This window comes from Phodopus roborovskii, unplaced genomic scaffold (genome assembly GCF_943737965.1).
Source record: "Phodopus roborovskii unplaced genomic scaffold, PHOROB, whole genome shotgun sequence".
Lineage (NCBI taxonomy): Eukaryota > Metazoa > Chordata > Mammalia > Rodentia > Cricetidae > Phodopus > Phodopus roborovskii.
In genome coordinates, this window is record NW_026125506.1 from 6,871,263 (window position 1) to 6,887,943 (window position 16,681).

Here is a 16,681-nt window from a genome sequence, read left to right on the forward strand (position 1 = left end):
TTGCAAAAAAAAAAAAAAAAAAAAAAAAAAAAAGAGTAGAGGGCCAGCGAGAGGGCTCAGTGAGTAAAGACACTTGCTGCCAACCCTGACAACCTGAGTTCAATCCCTGAGACTACAGATCAGAAGGAAAGAACCAAGTTGTCCTCTGACCTCCACACATGTGCCACAACAAGCACACGCCACTGTCACCACCCTGCACATGTGTGTACATGCACACCCACACAGACACATAAAAAAAAATTAAGAGAGCATGGAACTCTACCAGAAATAAGAAATGAAACTTCATAAACCAGAGACACCCTGTGTGTGGCTGGACTGAGGTCATGATCCCTGAGAGAACCCTGGTGGATACTAAGGGCGTGGCTGGCAACTTCCAGTTGATCCTGGAAGCCTAAAGTCCTTCATTCAGCAAGGACTCTGAGGACATACTATGTGCCAGCCTCTGCCATGGAGATGGATCTGTGGCCGACATAGACAAAGTCTCCATGTCGTGGTGTTCATATTATCCTAGCATGTATCACAGCCTAAGAAGGAAGTAAATGATACCATAACAGAGGGAAGTCAGGCAAAAGCAGGAAACAGATACTTCTCAGACAAAACAGCAGGTTGTTGCAGGGCTTAGAGCTTGAGGGTCAGATGGGACAGAGTGGGAAACTGAACTAGGAACACCAGTGAGGCCATTAGGCTTGGGGGCTGGTCTCAAGAAGACAGTTGAGGTAGAGGTGAGCCATCACATGTGTGATGTCCGTACTCCAGGACTTAGCTTGGCTCTGTGATGGGCAGCTGACTGGGGAGCTTCAGAAAGTCTATCTGATAAGTTCTGGGCATATGTCTCACGAGACAGGAGCCAGGGAACAATAGAGACAGGCCAGGGGCAGGGTGGCGGTCTTTGTCCCATGATCCCTCTCGTTCCCTGCAGCCGATCAACCATCTTCGTGCGTCTCCACACCAATGGGAATCAGGAGCTGCAGTACCAGCCAGGGGACCACCTGGGTGTCTTCCCTGGCAACCACGAGGACCTCGTGAACGCACTCATTGAGCGGCTGGAGGATGCACCGCCTGCCAACCACATGGTGAAGGTGGAGATGCTGGAGGAGAGGAACACGGCCCTGGGTGAGGTTCCCGGCTGCCCCTGCCAGAAGGGCTGTGAGGGCCTCAGCCCCAAGTGGGCAGAGCAGCCGCCAGGGCATGGTTGGCCTGCCAGTGAGGGTGTCCTCCATCACTCCAGATGATGGATGTGTCATCAGAAGCTTCCTTCCCTTCTTCACGTCTCTTTCCCCTTCCTTCCCTTCCTCCCTCCCCTTCTCCCTTCTTTCCTTTTTCTATGTAGACCAGGCTGACTTCCAACTTTCAGTCCTCCTGCCGCAGCCTCCCAAGTGCTAGGACCAAATACACAACTGCCACACCTGGCTTGAAAACCCTTCAAAGCCGATGGGTCTCTAGGCAGGGGTGGGCTCCAGGCTCCAGCACAGGGAGCTGTAGTGTCCATACCTTGCAGCCTGTGACACTGTGACCATCACCATTACAGGGGAGCTAAAATGGGGAAATGGCATGCCATCTGTGAAAGCCTTCCTGCGGATCCTCTTGGGAGGAGCCACTATGAAGAAACATGCCCCCATAATGAATCCAACCCCACATAATTCTCTGTGTTAAACCAGAATTTCCACCCTGTCTTGAATTCACAATGAGGTGGGGGATCGTGTTTGGGAGGTACACAGAGGCAGAATAGCCCTCCCACCATGGAGGAAGGGTTACAGGACCCCTAGAAGATACCAGAATCCATGCATGCCCAAGTCTCTTGTAGAAAAGGTGTTGTGTTTACATAAAACCTATGCACATTGTCATATTTACATACCACTTATGAGCACCCTCCTTCATACTTTAAACCCTCACTGGATGGCTTACCGTGTAATGTAAACTCTACATAAAAAATCGGTAAGCTATAGCGTTTAGGGATAACGAAGAAGAGAGTGTGTACTCTTCAATACAGATGTTTCTCTCTCCCTCTCTCCCTGTTTCCCTCTCCCCCTCTCTACCTCCCTCCATTGCTTTCATTCCTCTGCCAAATGCACTGAATGCAGAAGCCATGGACATGGAGAGCCAGGGGTACAGCGTAGCTAGAGCAAGTATGCCTGCCTTCACACCTGAAAGCTGTGTAGCCCTTGACAGACTCTTTAACGTCTCTGTGCTTCCTTTTCCGCACCTGGCTTGATGAGTGGTGAGCTTTACATGACCCGAGCCTTGTTCCCGGTGTACCTCCCCAGGTGTCATCAGTAACTGGAAGGATGAATCTCGCCTCCCACCCTGCACCATCTTCCAGGCCTTCAAGTACTACCTAGACATCACCACGCCGCCCACACCCCTGCAGCTGCAACAGTTCGCCTCCCTGGCCACCAGTGAGAAGGAGAAGCAGCGGCTGCTGGTCCTCAGCAAGGTGGGTCCTGGGGGCCCTGCAGTGCCTGCAGTGAATATGCTCTCCCAACTGTTCACAGCAGGTGGCAGTCGAGAGCAAGGGCGTGTCCTAATTTGCATATGGCCGCCATATTGACTCCTCCCTTCTGACTCCAGGGCTCTAAGGCCTGATAAATCAATAGTGACCCCTCCTGAAACTCAGTAGGCATTGCTATGATAACTTAGCAGTTTCCCTTGTGAGTTTGAGATCTTGGCAGCATCACCTTAACCCATGCATGGAAGAAAAAGTAGCAGTGATCCTCACAGCGGGTTTACAGACAGGGGTTTGGTTCCTGGTCCAGAATTGCTACAAAAAAGACTGCTAGAAAAGAGAGTTCTGGTGATGAGATGAAACCAAACTTTACTATGGTTGCCTGGACACTATGAAGGTGCCAACTCAAGCTGCTGTCTGGCCTTGCTCAATAGGGTACCTAAGGCTGGGGGTGTGGCTCCATGGGTAGAGAGCTTGCCTATCACACAGGAAGCCCCGGTTTAACCCCCGAGTACCCTAGAAACCGGACTTGGTAGTGCATGCCCTTATCTCAGTAGTTAGGACACGGAGGCAGGGGGACCCGAAGTCCAAGGTCATCTTCAACCACATAGAATTCAGTGTCAGCCCGGAATGCACGAGACATTGTCAAAAGGAAAAATCGCGGTTGGCTATATGCCTCAGTGTGTAAAGGCGCCTGCAGACCACCCGAGTTCAGTTCAGCCCCCGGGCACACTTGGTGGAAGGATAACCTACCCCTGAAAGTCGCCCTGAGAACTCCACATGTATGTGTACACACACACTCACATACACTGACTCACACACACACATTCACATACACACACACACACTCAGGAGAAACATTCAGACACATAAAATAAATCTGAAATGTAAAAGCTGATATAATTTAAATAAAGACACCTACCTACTTGGGAGAACCACCCAACCCAGTGTTTTCAGGAAGGAGGTGTCTCCTTCCAAGGAAGCAAGCCCCCAGCAGAGGTCATTTCTTTTGCTATCCAGGAAGGGGGAACTGGGTGGTGAGTAGCAAGGGAGAGTCTCATTAGCTAGTGCACATTATCAAGAAATGTGAAAATAAACACCAGAAGGCAGTGAGGACTCTGAAGTGGGGGGCTGGCGACAGATGGCCACGGTAGGATGGGTGGCCGTCACTTCGCATCCTTAGCAGCATTTTATAACTTTTACAATATGTATAATCTGGACTGAAAACTTGTGACTAATGGTGACGGGGGTGAGTATGACGAGGGAACATTCTGCATCGTATTCTTTGAGAGGGAACTTCATATAAAGTCTGTTTCTTCCAGAAAGCACAGAGTCTCCAAGACAAGCGAGTGGAATTTTGTTGGTTTTGTCAGAAATGCCTGTGAGAGAGAGAATGAGCAGGGAGGTAGAGGGGTCCAGGAGGGAATGGTCAGAGCGCAAAACAAAGTTGGCCACCGAGAAGAAAAGGAGTGAGGTGGGATGGAAGATCCCATTTGCAGTGTTTCTGGAAAATGTCCACGGGACTTGCCGGCTCCTAGAACCCAAGTCCTGGTTCCCTAGAAGGGGTCACCTTGACATCTGTCATCAGCTTGAACATCCTGCAGGAATCCATGCACAGCTCTTGGTCATGGGGTCTCTGATGTTTTAGACTGTGAAACTTGGGGCTGGGGAATTTGTTCAGATATGCAGAGAACTTGCCGCTCTCCCAGAGGACCCAGATTTGGTTCCCAGTACCCACATCAGGCAGCTCAGTTATCTGGTAACTCCAGTTCCAGGGGCTTTGGGCTGCCAGACTCTGTGGTACCTGCACTCAAGTGCACACACACACACACACACACACACACACACACACACACACAGTATATAATTTAAAGTACTGAAAACAAATCTTTGGACAGTGACCCCACAGGCTCCTTTTTGGTGGCACTGTTTGAAAAGGCAGTGGAACTTCTGTCTGGCATTGGTGGCACACACCGTTAATCCCAGCACTCGGGAGGCAGAAGCAGGTGGATCTCTATGAGTTTGAGGACAGCCTGATCTACCAAGCGAGTTCCAGGACAGGCTTCAAAGCAATACAGAGAAACCCTGTCTTGAAAAACAAAACGAGAGAGAGAGAGAGAGAGAGAGAGAGAGAGAGGGAAAGGCCATGGAACTGTTAACAGACAGTGCCTCCCTAGAAGTGAGTGGTTAGGGGTGAGCCTTGAGGTCGTATAGCCCAGCTCTACATCCCTGTTCATTCTGTTTCATTCCTGTTGCATGCATGTGTGCAGTGCAGTGACCACCACCTCCGTTCCTGCAGACTCGCTCACCATGATTGGCTGCATCTCCTTGAATTGTAAACCAAAACAAATCCGCCTTCCCTTAGGTTGCTTCTTGTCAGGGATTCCAACCAGCAGGAAGAAGTGAGTAATGCAGGCTCCAGCAGCTGGAGGCCAGTGAGGTTCAGCGTCAGAAATAGATAGCTTTGAAAACACTGTTCTCGGGGCTGGAGAGACGCAGCAGTTAAAGAACTTGCTGTTCTCACACAGACTGATTTAGTTCCCAGCAGCTACAGCAGGTGACTCATGACTGTCTGTAACTCCAGCCCCAGGGGATCTGATGCCCTCTTCTGGCCTCTGCAAGCACTCACATATCCACGCAGACACACACACACACACACATGTGCGTGCACACATACATGCAGACAGACACACAAGCACATAAATATTTCAAGTAAATATTTTAAAATGTAAAAGCTATTCTTAGCTCATGGGCCACACAAACGTGGTGGTCAGGGATCGGTGTACTGGCTAAAGGTTGCCTTCCCCAGCTCAGATACAAAGCCTAGTCCTAGCTCACCAGGACTCTGTGTTTCTGTAGCCGCATCCATGAAATGGGATGATGATAAACCACTGCTGTGGAGTGAGTGTTTATAGCCCCTAGAGTTCTCTCAGCAAAATTAAGCTCCCTCAGTTAGAGTTGGTGTGTCACTTAGCAGGGGATGACATTAAGAGGTAGGAGCAGCTGGGGTGCAGCTTGATGGCTGGAAGTAACAGTAATGTATGCAAGGCTCTGAATTCAGTCACAAGGACTGGTACTACAGAGAGAGGAGGGAGGGAAAGACAGAAAGGAAAGGAAAAGAAAGGAAGGAGAGAGGGAAGGAAGGAAGGAAGGCAGGAAGGAAGGAAGGCAGGAAGGCAGGAAGGAAGGAAGGAAGGAAGGCAGGAAGGCAGGAAGGCAGGAAGGAAGGGAGGGAGGGGCTTTTGCAAGACAATTGGGTCAGGAATCCTTCCTTCGTAGCCCAGATAGATATTTTTATAAAAAGTCAGGAAATCTGCTTCCCCTTACGCCATGTGGTGAGGACATGTCGCTGACGCCACCAGGATCTACAAAGCAGATTATACCCGGACACCAAACGTGCTGGTGCCCAACCTCGAACCTCCAGGATGTGAGGGGTAGATTTCTACTGAACCAATTAACCGGCCTTGGGTATTTCGGAGTAGCCGTGGCCACCACTGTGACCAGCTGCACACAAATAGACAACTTAAGGCAAGAAAGGTCACAGGGTGCAGCCATCATGACAGGGAGGGTATATCCACAGTCGCATGGGGAAGCTGGTCCCATTGTGTCTGCAGTCAGGACCCCCCTCCCCCGAGAGTAAAGTGAGTCATTGGGGGCGGGCTGTAAAACCTGAAGGCCCGCCCCCAATGACTCACTTCCTCCAGCTAGGCTCCACCTTCTAAAGATTCTACAACTACGCGAAACAGCGCTGCTACCAACCAAGACCCGAGTGTTGAAACGCGTGGGTATGGGGGGCCGTTCACACTTGAACCAAAACCATAGGCCCCACCAGAAACGTGGGGGACCCGGACTGAAGCCCCTCTCTGTCCTCTCTTGTTGCCACAGGGGCTTCAGGAATACGAAGAGTGGAAATGGGGCAAGAACCCCACTATGGTGGAGGTGCTGGAGGAGTTCCCGTCCATCCAGATGCCAGCCACGCTGCTCCTCACCCAGCTGTCCCTGCTGCAGCCTCGTTACTATTCCATCAGCTCCTCGCCGGACATGTACCCGGATGAGGTGCACCTCACCGTGGCCATTGTCTCCTACCACACCCGAGGTGCGCGTGCAGGAAAAGGGCTAGCTGGCAGATCCTTGCATCTGCCTTTCCCTGAACTGCCTGTGGATCAGATCCCAAATTCTTACAGGACACACACAGCCAGCCAAGCCCAGGGAGTGGAGTGTGTTCCTACAGCTGAGCTAACCCTGAGTATGGTCAGAAATAGGCATAGTGTGTGTTGGAGGGCGGCACCTAGGCTTCCCCTCGCCCTGTCCACCCTGCCGGGCAGCGCTCACAGCAGCAGCGTGCAGGCCTGACTGAGGCTAAGGAACATAAGCACCGCTGTGATATTTTTCCCTTGTGATGAAGGCACTGAAGTGCACAGTGCCTTGAAGCTCGGAGACCCGGATGAACAGGTCATTCAGAGCACCTTGACCCAGGCCCTCAGTTGGGCAGGGGCTAAGTATTAGCATCCAGAACCTGTGCACGGGCCAATCAGCTCACTCTGAGTGTGCTAGCTCCTCCTCCCCCTCAGAGGCAAGGACACTTGGCATTGAGCTGGGAGATCCTTCACTGGGGATGCGGGTTAGGGCTGGGACTGGAAAAGTGAGTCCGTGCATGACATGATAAGATGGCCCACCTGCTCGTTCTGTTAGATGGGGAAGGACCAATCCACCACGGCGTGTGCTCCTCCTGGCTCAACCGGATACAGGCTGATGATGTAGTCCCCTGCTTCGTGAGAGGGTGAGTGGCAGATGGGGAGGGGTGTTGATGCCCTGCATTGGACTGTGGAGCAAATGAAGCGCTCTAGATAGACAGCAGGTGAAGCAGGGGTGGCACCAATGTCCTACATCAGTTTGAGTTGCTAGGGAGACAGGATGAAGGGACGCACAGCCAGCTGGTATCTGGGTAGTAAATACTTACAGAAGACTGAGAAAAGGTGGTCTTAGCTTTCATGAGCTTTACAGACCAGTGGGCATCCTACCCTTGAAGATGTAACAGCCTGCAATGTCCTCAGACATCATCAGATGTCCCTGAGGATGAAAGACACACGGAGCTGATTTTTCCTCTCTCTCTTTATTTACCTGTGTGTGTGTGTGTTATGTGAGTGTCAGCACACACATGGAGGTCACAGCACAACCTCACCGAGTCAGTTCTCCCCTCCCACTTTTACCTGGGTTCCAGGGATCGAACTCAGATCCCCAGGCTCAAACGGCAAGTGTTTGACCCGCTGAGCCGTCCCAATGGCGCCTCGTTTATTTATTTTTTTTTTCTTTCTGGTTTTCACTCTAGTTCCCCGGAGATTGGGAAGCACTAAACACCCGCATCGATAGGAGATTTCCCCATTTGAAAGAGGGTCCTGAGCGGGGCCCCTCATGACATACACAGCTGCTTCCTCAGTGGACTCTGTGCTATAGGACTGGCTTGGCCACCACTCTTGTCCCCTGTGGAGGGCAGAATGTTGGTGGCATGGACCACCCACTGTCCTCATCAGAGTCTCACAGGGTTGGTCTTGAAACAGGAGTCCTGAGCGCAGCCTGACCACTCAGCCTGGGCGGTCACACAGCCACCATCCCCAGGTGGCGCCTTTTCACACTGGTGTCTGCCACCCCTGAGTAAGGAACTGATGGATGACTGAAGGCTGGTCCTCAAGGGTGGGACAGGAAGCTGAAGTCAGGGCCTGGGGCAATGGCTCGGTAGGTAAAGTGCCTGTTTCACGGGTGTAAGGATCTGAACCCGGATCCCCAGTACCCACTGAAAAGCCAGGCAGGGTAACTCATGTCTGCCATCCCAGTCTTGGCTTGGGGAGGCAGAGACAGCTGGGTTCACAGAGCTTAGTGGCAGCTAGCCACTGAGTCAGGGAGCTCCAGGTTCCGTGGAAAAACCTGGATCAAAATATAAAATAGAGGCTGGGTGGTGGTGGTGGTGGTGGTGGTGGTGATGCAGGTGGTGATGCACACCTTTAATCCCAGCACCCAGGGAGACAGAGGCAGGTGGATCTCTGAATTTGAGGCCAGCCTGGTCTACAGAGTGAGTTCCAGGACAGCTGGGGTTGTTACACAAAGAAACCCTATCCCAAAAATCCAAACAAATTAAAAGTAGGGGGGGAGAACAAAGTGAAAAATGATAGAAAGATGTTGACCTCTGATCTCCTCCACATATATACACAAACATACGTACATATACATATATGCATACACACACACACACTCACACACACACACACACACACACACACACACACTCTCACACAGTTGAAATTTGTTTAAACTTAAAATTCAACCCAGGGTGATTTTATCCCTCTTGCTACCATCCTGGGGACATCTGATGATGTCCAAAGACATTTTTTATTGTCATGACTCCAGAGTTACTCCTGATGTCAAGTTGGTAGGAGCTCAGGATGGCACTTCAACTCCCACAATGTATACAGTAATTCCCAACAAAGGGGTCCCCATTCCCAAAACCAGAACACAGAGCACGTCCAGGTTAGCCCAGACTTATTGCCCATGGAACTTAGCCTGACAAGAAGTAGTGGGGAATGGGAAGAGAGCCAGACTCCTGCAAACTTGCTTCTAGCTTCTAAATCGCTCTTATCTGTGACTTCTCATGCTAAGGGGGCCCGTGGTCCCACTAGGGAACCGCAAGTCTCTCTAAGATGGCTGCCTGGGCTACCATGAGCTCCAGCATGGAGTAGCTCACAGTGAACCTTCTGTCTGTTCTGTCCAGCGCCCCTAGCTTCCACCTGCCTCGAAACCCCCAGGTTCCTTGCATCCTGGTTGGCCCAGGCACCGGCATTGCACCCTTCCGAAGCTTCTGGCAACAGCGACAGTTTGACATCCAACACAAAGGTACATAGGGTCCAGGAGCCACTGACCTCTGACCCAGAGGAAGATGGAGGCCCCTGCTCCATCCACCTCATTGCCTGGGAAGGGGAGAGGTGGGGTGCCGTGCTGATGTGACCACAGGTGCAGTCTGAACAGTCCACCCCATCCCCGGCCTGTCCCCGGGCCAGAAGTCTCATCATCAAAGGGCATTTCTTTGGCTTAAGAGTTGGTCCTAAATATGCCACCAAGGATGGGCAGGCACCCTTGTCAGATGGGCTTGTGGGTGTGACACAAGAGCGCGCCTTGCTGGGTGAGGTGAAGTTCAGGTTCGGAAGAAAGAGAGAAAGGATCCCCAGTGCAGACTCATCAGACAAGGGGTCCAGCAGTATAAGACAGAAGGGCAATACAAATACAAATTTAAAACCTAGACGGGCTGTGTTAGCATTGCCTTTAACCCGAGGACTCGGAGCAGATGGATCTCTGTGAGTTTCAGGCCAGCCTGATCTACATAGTTCCCAGCCAAGAAGGATTAAGTGGAAGGAAGGAAGGAAGGAAGGAAGGAAGGAAGGAAGGAAGGAAGGAAGGAAGGAAGGAAGGAAGGAAGGAAGGAAAGCTGGAAGCCTGGAAGGAAAGAGGGAGGGAGGGAGGGAGGGAGGGAGGGAGGGAGGGAGGGAGGGAGGGAGGGAAGGAGGGAGGAAGCCTGGAAGGCTCCATACAGAGCTGTGTTTCAGACAGGACAGTGATCCTAGGAGGTGCCTGGTGCTCTTACCGCCGGCCCACACACTGGCTCCTAAAGCTGTTTGCCCAACTGCCCATCAGACAATTGAAGAAAATTACAGAGTCTGTATTGAACATCTATAGACTTTCCCCTTAAACAGTGTAACATAACAATAATTTTAAAGAGTTTACATTGCATCGATTGTTGTAAGTAGAGAGGTAATGGAAGGTACCAAGGAAGACATGTAGGGGTTCTAGAAAATGCTGTGCTATTTTACATAAAGAACTGGGCCATCTACCAGTTTCCATACCCCAGGGGACGCAGGAATTACCCTTTCCCACGCATCCTGAGAGATGACTTGAGCTTCCATTTTCACATGGCTCCAGTCTGGACCCAGAATTTTCCAATAGCAGGCTGCTAAGGAGTCAGGGATGGGCGTGTGGATGGAGTGAGTCCAGGAAAGGAATGTCCCCTGTTCCCCACGGGCTGTGCTCCTCTGTGTGCATGGGTGGGAATGTGTGGGTGCACCTGTGTGTTTAACCACCTGCCCAGCGTGTGTGAGCTTGCCTCTGCATGTCACACCTGAGGTCCTGGCACCCAGTCCCTGTAGCTCCACCACCACCTACTTGGGCGTCAAAGCCATCTGTGATGCGGGATATTCCTGGTCCCCAGGAATGAATCCCTGCCCTATGGTCCTGGTCTTCGGGTGTCGACAATCCAAGATAGATCACATCTACAGAGAGGAGACCCTGCAGGCCAAGAACAAGGGTGTCTTCAGAGAGCTGTATACTGCCTATTCCCGGGAACCTGACAGGCCAAAGGTAACCTGACCCATACCGGGCCACACTCAGGGTGCATGCATGAGTGTGCTTGTGCATGCCAACACACACGCACACATTCACCCCACCCAGGAAGCGGGGCTCAGTCAGAAGGCCTGGATGGGTCCGAGGCCCTTGGTGTCTTAGTCACTTGTGTGCCAGCCGTGACAGAAGCAACTTAAATAAGGGAGGTTTCGCATGAGCTCACCGTTAGGGAATACAGTCTACAGTCTGTCGTGGCGAGGAGGTCATCTCGGTAGGAGCCTGAACCACACGGTGACATTGGCATCTGGGGTCTGAGAGCAGAGAGGGGTGAACACCAATGCTCGGCTTGCCTGCTCCTTTTTTTATTCAGCCTAGAACCCAGCCTATGGAATAGTGCTACCCATTTTTAGGGTCGGTGCGCCCACCCTCATTAACCCAGTCTAGAGATGCCCTCACAGACACACCCAACGGTTTGTCTCCCAGGAGAGTCGAGGTTCTATCAAGTTGACTATACATGGGGGGTGGTTTTCCTGGAGGTGACTTAGGGAGCACTCCCCCAGCTCCCCAGAGGGTCCTCGGCAGACCAGCTTGAGCTGCCCAAGGAATCAGCTCACTCACTCACTCACAGTGTTTTGGTCCCCTGTTGAACTCTTTCTGGTCCCTTGTCCCATTCCCCTGCGGTCACCTCACAAAACATCCCCTCACCCACGAGCCCCCACGTCACACTCTGCTTCCTTTGGAGCTGGGGCACAAAAGCCTCTCACAGCGACCCCTCTCATCATCCTCTTCCGCAGAAATACGTACAGGATGTGCTGCAGGAGCAACTGGCCGAGCCTGTGTACCGTGCCCTGAAGGAGCAAGGAGGCCACGTTTACGTCTGTGGGGACGTCACCATGGCCGCCGATGTCCTCAAAGCCATCCAGCGCATAATGACCCAACAGGGGAAGCTCTCAGAGGAAGATGCTGGTGTGTTCATCAGCAGGCTGAGGGTGAGTGACAGCTGGAAAGCGGGGTCCAGGAGTTTCCCTCTCACCCAATCTGTGTCCGTAATTCAGAGAGCTCTCTTTGTTCTTGCAACCGGAGTTGTACCTAGCCACCACTGAGAGGAGATGAACAGCCAGGCACGCAGGAACACACACACACACACACCGTCAGTATGGTTTTAAGCTCTATATCTGAACAAGACAAGAGGGGGACCCCGTGGGTAGTTATACAGATGCCATCCCAACGCAATGATTCCTGACCCCCAAGCCAGGCTGCCCCTCGGCCCTGTGCAGGTGTGCACGGTTGGCATGCCACGAAAAAGCTCATCCAAAGGGTTCAGGTGGAAACCGGAGGCCCATACACTTGATCTCTAAACTGTACGCCTCCAGTGGTGTATGACTGCCCTAAAGGAAGGCCTTTTCCTAAGATTTACCTCATTACAGGTGGTTGTGAGCCATCATGTGGTTGCTTGGAATTGAACTAAGGACATCTGGGAGACCAGCTAGTGTTCTTAACCACTGAGCCATCATCTCTCCAGCCCCTAAAGGGGCCTGATCTTCGTGCATTCAAAGGCTGGGTTACGGGCTATGACAGTTTCCCCAGCAGAGAGCCCCAACTGCATGGCCACTACCCTGCAAGTGGAAATTGAATCCCTGAGGTGGTCCCATCCACCACTGCTTTCTTAAATGAAACAATCAAGTTTTGTTTTGCCGGGGAGTTGGGGGCGTGGGCAGGGGGAGCAGCAGAGCATGTCATGGGACACATGTGGAAGTCAGAGGATGTCTTTCAGAGTGTCTTTCCTTCTGTCCCCTGGGTCCTAGATGACAGGCTTTGTGAAAGGTACCTTTACCTGCTGAGCCATCTTACTGACCCCAAGCAGCAACCAAACATCCTTTCAGAAGCTCTTCTCCTAAACTTCGTTCTAAACCCCAGCAAGGGGAAAGAGATTTCTGTGAGAAATTGGCCAGGAGCTGTGGATATGGCTCAGCAAGTAAAGTGTGTGACAAACAAGCTTTAAGACCTGGGTTCGAATCCCAGCACTTGTGTAACTGCCAAATGGGCATGGCAGCCTGCCTGTGGCCCCAGCACACACAGAAGGCAGAGCTGGGGGACTTCCAGAGCAAGCTGGCTATGAGACTAGATGGATCGGTGAGCTCTAGGTTCACATGGGAGACACTGCCTCGGTCCATAAAGTGGAGAGAGATCGAGAAACACCCAGTGCCATCCTCCAGACTTCGTGTGTGCACGTACACATTTGTACCCACATGGGTAAACATACACAGGGAGGGGGGAGGAGGATACTAGGTAGAAGGGATGCTATGGCTCCCTTGGCGTCTTTGACACAGTTCCCTGGGAATACTTGCATAGCTCCCCAGGGAGTTTGCAGATCAGGGCAGAGAAACTCCCCCACTGGAAATGAACCACTCCGCGTTGGATGCAGGGTGTTGGACCTGAGTACACCACAGACCCTGCTAGCCAAGTCAAGCTCCTAGCCACTGCCCTCATCAGCATTGGGATCAATCTCTCCTCCTAATCACAAAGATGCCACTCTTGAAGACTTTTCTTCTTGGGGCTGGAGAGATAGTTCAGTGGTTAAGAGCACTGGCTGCTCTTCCAGAGAACTTGGGTTCAGTTCCCAGCACCCACATGACAGCTCACAAGTGCCTGTGACTCCAGTTCCAGGGGATCTGGCACCTTCACTCCAATGCACATAAAATAAAATTGATTTTTTAAAAAAAGGACTTCTTCCTAACTGTCCAGCCCTCCCTCACTTCTGCCCCCCCCACCCCTGCTTTCTTCCTGCTAGGGCCCTGCTGGAGCATGCCAGGGAAGCACTGTACCACTTAGCTATCTCCCCCAGAGCTACTGTGATTTTCCTCTCCTATCTGCTGATGCCAGTGACCTAGAGAATTTCACACTTAATCCAGCCTTGCTGGGACCTGAACTTTCAGAGGAGAGTCGGAAGGAGGAGCCAAAGAATTTGAGGCTTCCTTCAGGCCACGTTGCTTCTTCTATGCTTAGAGTCCTCAAGGCAGCCACCCTTTTCCCAAATGCTCACCCCATAGATTCTTTGCCACCCAGCCTCAAAAGGCACAAAACGACAGAGAACTGCTCACACACAGCCTTAGACACCAAAGATAACCCAGGACCTGTGGCTCAGCCTTGTCCTGTCTGGGTATATGCTATTCCATGTGTCACTCTGGCTGTCCCTCTCCAACACCTTACCTACCATTTGATCCACCCCCTGGCTGTTTCTGTCCACAGGATGACAATCGCTACCATGAGGACATCTTTGGAGTCACCCTGCGAACATATGAAGTGACCAACCGCCTTAGATCTGAGTCCATTGCCTTCATTGAAGAGAGCAAAAAAGACACGGATGAGTGAGTCCTCTCTGGCCCCGGGGAGAGGGGCTGCAGCTGGGGGCTGCCTGATTTTCCCATGGTGGGGGTCCTCAGACCAAAACGCATGGCTTCAATCCTGCTGCTACCAGGGCAAACGGTTGTCCACGTGAGGCCCGCTTGAGCTACACATGGAGACCTCCTCCTCTCAATGAAACAAAAGAAAGAGGCACGCATTCCAAGGTGATACCAGCCCTGCTGAGTCTAGCATTCAAACATTAGGGGGATTAGTGAGCCCTCTGGGGATGCCAGGGATCCAGAGTGTTCTCATATTCCTGCTCTGGATACCAACTCCTGTCTAGAGTGCCCCCTAGTGGGCACTCTCCACCGACCAACTACTGCAACACTTGATGCTGCTCACCCCACCCCCGCCCCAGAAGTCACTGGGGGCAATCTCATGGATGCAGACTAAAACAGATAGTACCTTGACAATTTCACTCAGCCTCTAGAAGTTCCTGGAAACAGCCTAAGCATCATGAGAGTGGGATGGAGGTTCACTATTTAACCCTTGCCTCTCCGGGGTGGTGGGGGGGGGTAGTAAGATGCTAAAGCCCTCCTTATCCCTTCCCCTCAACCCTGAGGACCCGCCATCTCTTTCCCAGTCAGAATGGCTCTGTCTCCAGAGTCTCTCCACTGTCTCTCCTTCAGGCAGCTCTGCGGTCTCCAAACACTCTCTGTCCAGCCAGCTTACACCACTGTTGCGTGTGTGTGTGTGTGTGTGTGTGTGTGTGTGTGTGTGTGTGTACACACTCCTGCCTGTGTGTCAGGTGCCAGAAGAGGCCAGAAGGTAGCTGTTGGTTGGGCCTGGAGTTAGAGGCTAGTGTGAATTGCCACGCATAGGTGCCCGGGACACAGCGGGATTCTCTGGGACAGCAACAAGTACTTTTTAACCCCTGCGGAGGCCTCTCCCAGCCCTTTCTGGCCTGTTTATTGTTTGTTTGGGGGGGTTGCTTTTTTGAGACAGTCTGCGTAGTGCTGGCTAGTCTGGACTTGCTCCCCTGCCTCTGTCTCCCAAGTGCAGGATCACAAGTGCACCCATGTCACACCCCGGGTCACCTGCCGGAAGCTAAGCAGCACGGCTTCCTTCCGAGCACTAACACCCTCCCTCTCTTATTCCACAGGGTTTTCAGCTCCTAACTGGATCCTCCTGCCCATGGGATGGCGGGGCGGCCGCCCCAAGTGCCCAAGCCAGGGCGGCCGCAGGTTGACTAAGCGAGGACACACGCGGCTGAACCTTCCCCACGGGACCCCATGTGAGCCCACCCCGCCTTTGTCCTGTTGCTGTGTCCTGGTCCGTCCTTCCCCACCGGGCTCCCTCACCCCCCACCCTGGGTACCCTCCCTCCCTCTTCAGAGCTGTAGGGCGTCGCCCTTGTACCCTGCAGCGGGTTTACAAAACTGCACCCCCCCCCCTACGCGCTTGCTGCCAAGGGCAGGGGGCGGCCCGTGAAACCACTGGGCATGGCTGTCAATCCCACTCCTGTTGAGGCCTGAAGGCAGCTGGCACTGGGCTTCAGAGTCGCCCTGAGCCAGGCCCTAGACCACTTCAGTCCCTCCCACCCTTTTCTGTGTGTGTGTGTGTGTGTGTGTGTGAGGGGGCGGCCCAGGCCACTCTCTGTCCTCTTGCCTGAGTCCACCGCCTGGTATCTAGTGCCATGAAACGTGTTCCTAGCTGTTGTTAATCCCTCCCGTGCCCATCATGGCAGATCTTCGTCAGCCCCTTACCAATCTAGGTGAACCAATCAGAGCGGGAGATAGGCAGGCGATGAAGAGGAAGGAATCCCTAAGAAGGGGCCAGCCATAGAATCCCAGGTGTTCAGAGTCTGACCTCATCAGCAAAGGTCTAGCTGGGAAATTTACCCAGACAGTGGATTGGGCAAGCCCCCCCCAATCCCACCCATCCCAGATGACCCACTCCACCACGGGCCCAGCCCCCATGCTGTGCAGTGAAGCATGCTGGGAGTAAGGACTTTGCCACCAAGGAATGGTGTTTGGGTAACTCTGTCCCTATTAAAAGAAGGGATGAGCCTCCTTTAGTGTTTTGGAGCCTGGGATCCAATGTCAAGGATGAGGAAGACAGCTGCCTTTGATTTCTCCAAATGGGCGTGCCTCCTGCATGACCCTAATTCCCTCCCCACCCCCCTCCCCCACCCCCTCCCCCACCCCCACTCCCCACCTCTAAACCGAGTAAGCACCGGTGAGAGCTCTCACCAGGTCAAGTTTGCCCTCACAGGCAACCGTGTTCTGAGTCAGCAGAGTGGTCCCTTATCTGGACGAGTAAATAAAATAAAAGTTACACCACACACCCACAGTCAAGAAACCCCCATGGCCCCCAGCTCAAGAGGTCAGCTCTGAGGCCCGTGTTCTGTTCTGTGCTCCTGTTTGGTTTTGTGAGGCGCGGGGGGGGGGGGGGGATTCCTCTGTGTCCTGAGCCAGGGCCTGGCTTTCCCTATGCTAAGTATGGGGGCTGC

The 16,681-nt window shown here is 52.6% G+C and overlaps 1 protein-coding gene across 1 annotated transcript in view; it reads left to right on the forward strand.

Moving 5' to 3' along the window:
* The window catches only part of Nos1 (nitric oxide synthase 1), an 81,096-nt gene extending 65,661 nt beyond the window's left edge, over positions 1–15,435 (forward strand). Inside the window, exons 21-29 of the mRNA XM_051176528.1 lie at positions 920–1,113; positions 2,265–2,434; positions 6,329–6,539; positions 7,136–7,223; positions 9,207–9,328; positions 10,695–10,843; positions 11,620–11,814; positions 14,075–14,193; positions 15,333–15,435. Coding sequence (XP_051032485.1) covers positions 920–1,113; positions 2,265–2,434; positions 6,329–6,539; positions 7,136–7,223; positions 9,207–9,328; positions 10,695–10,843; positions 11,620–11,814; positions 14,075–14,193; positions 15,333–15,348 — 1,264 coding nt within the window. The 3' untranslated portion in view covers positions 15,349–15,435. The remainder of the gene's footprint in view (positions 1–919; positions 1,114–2,264; positions 2,435–6,328; positions 6,540–7,135; positions 7,224–9,206; positions 9,329–10,694; positions 10,844–11,619; positions 11,815–14,074; positions 14,194–15,332) is intronic.
* The last annotated feature ends 1,246 nt before the right edge of the window (positions 15,436–16,681 follow it).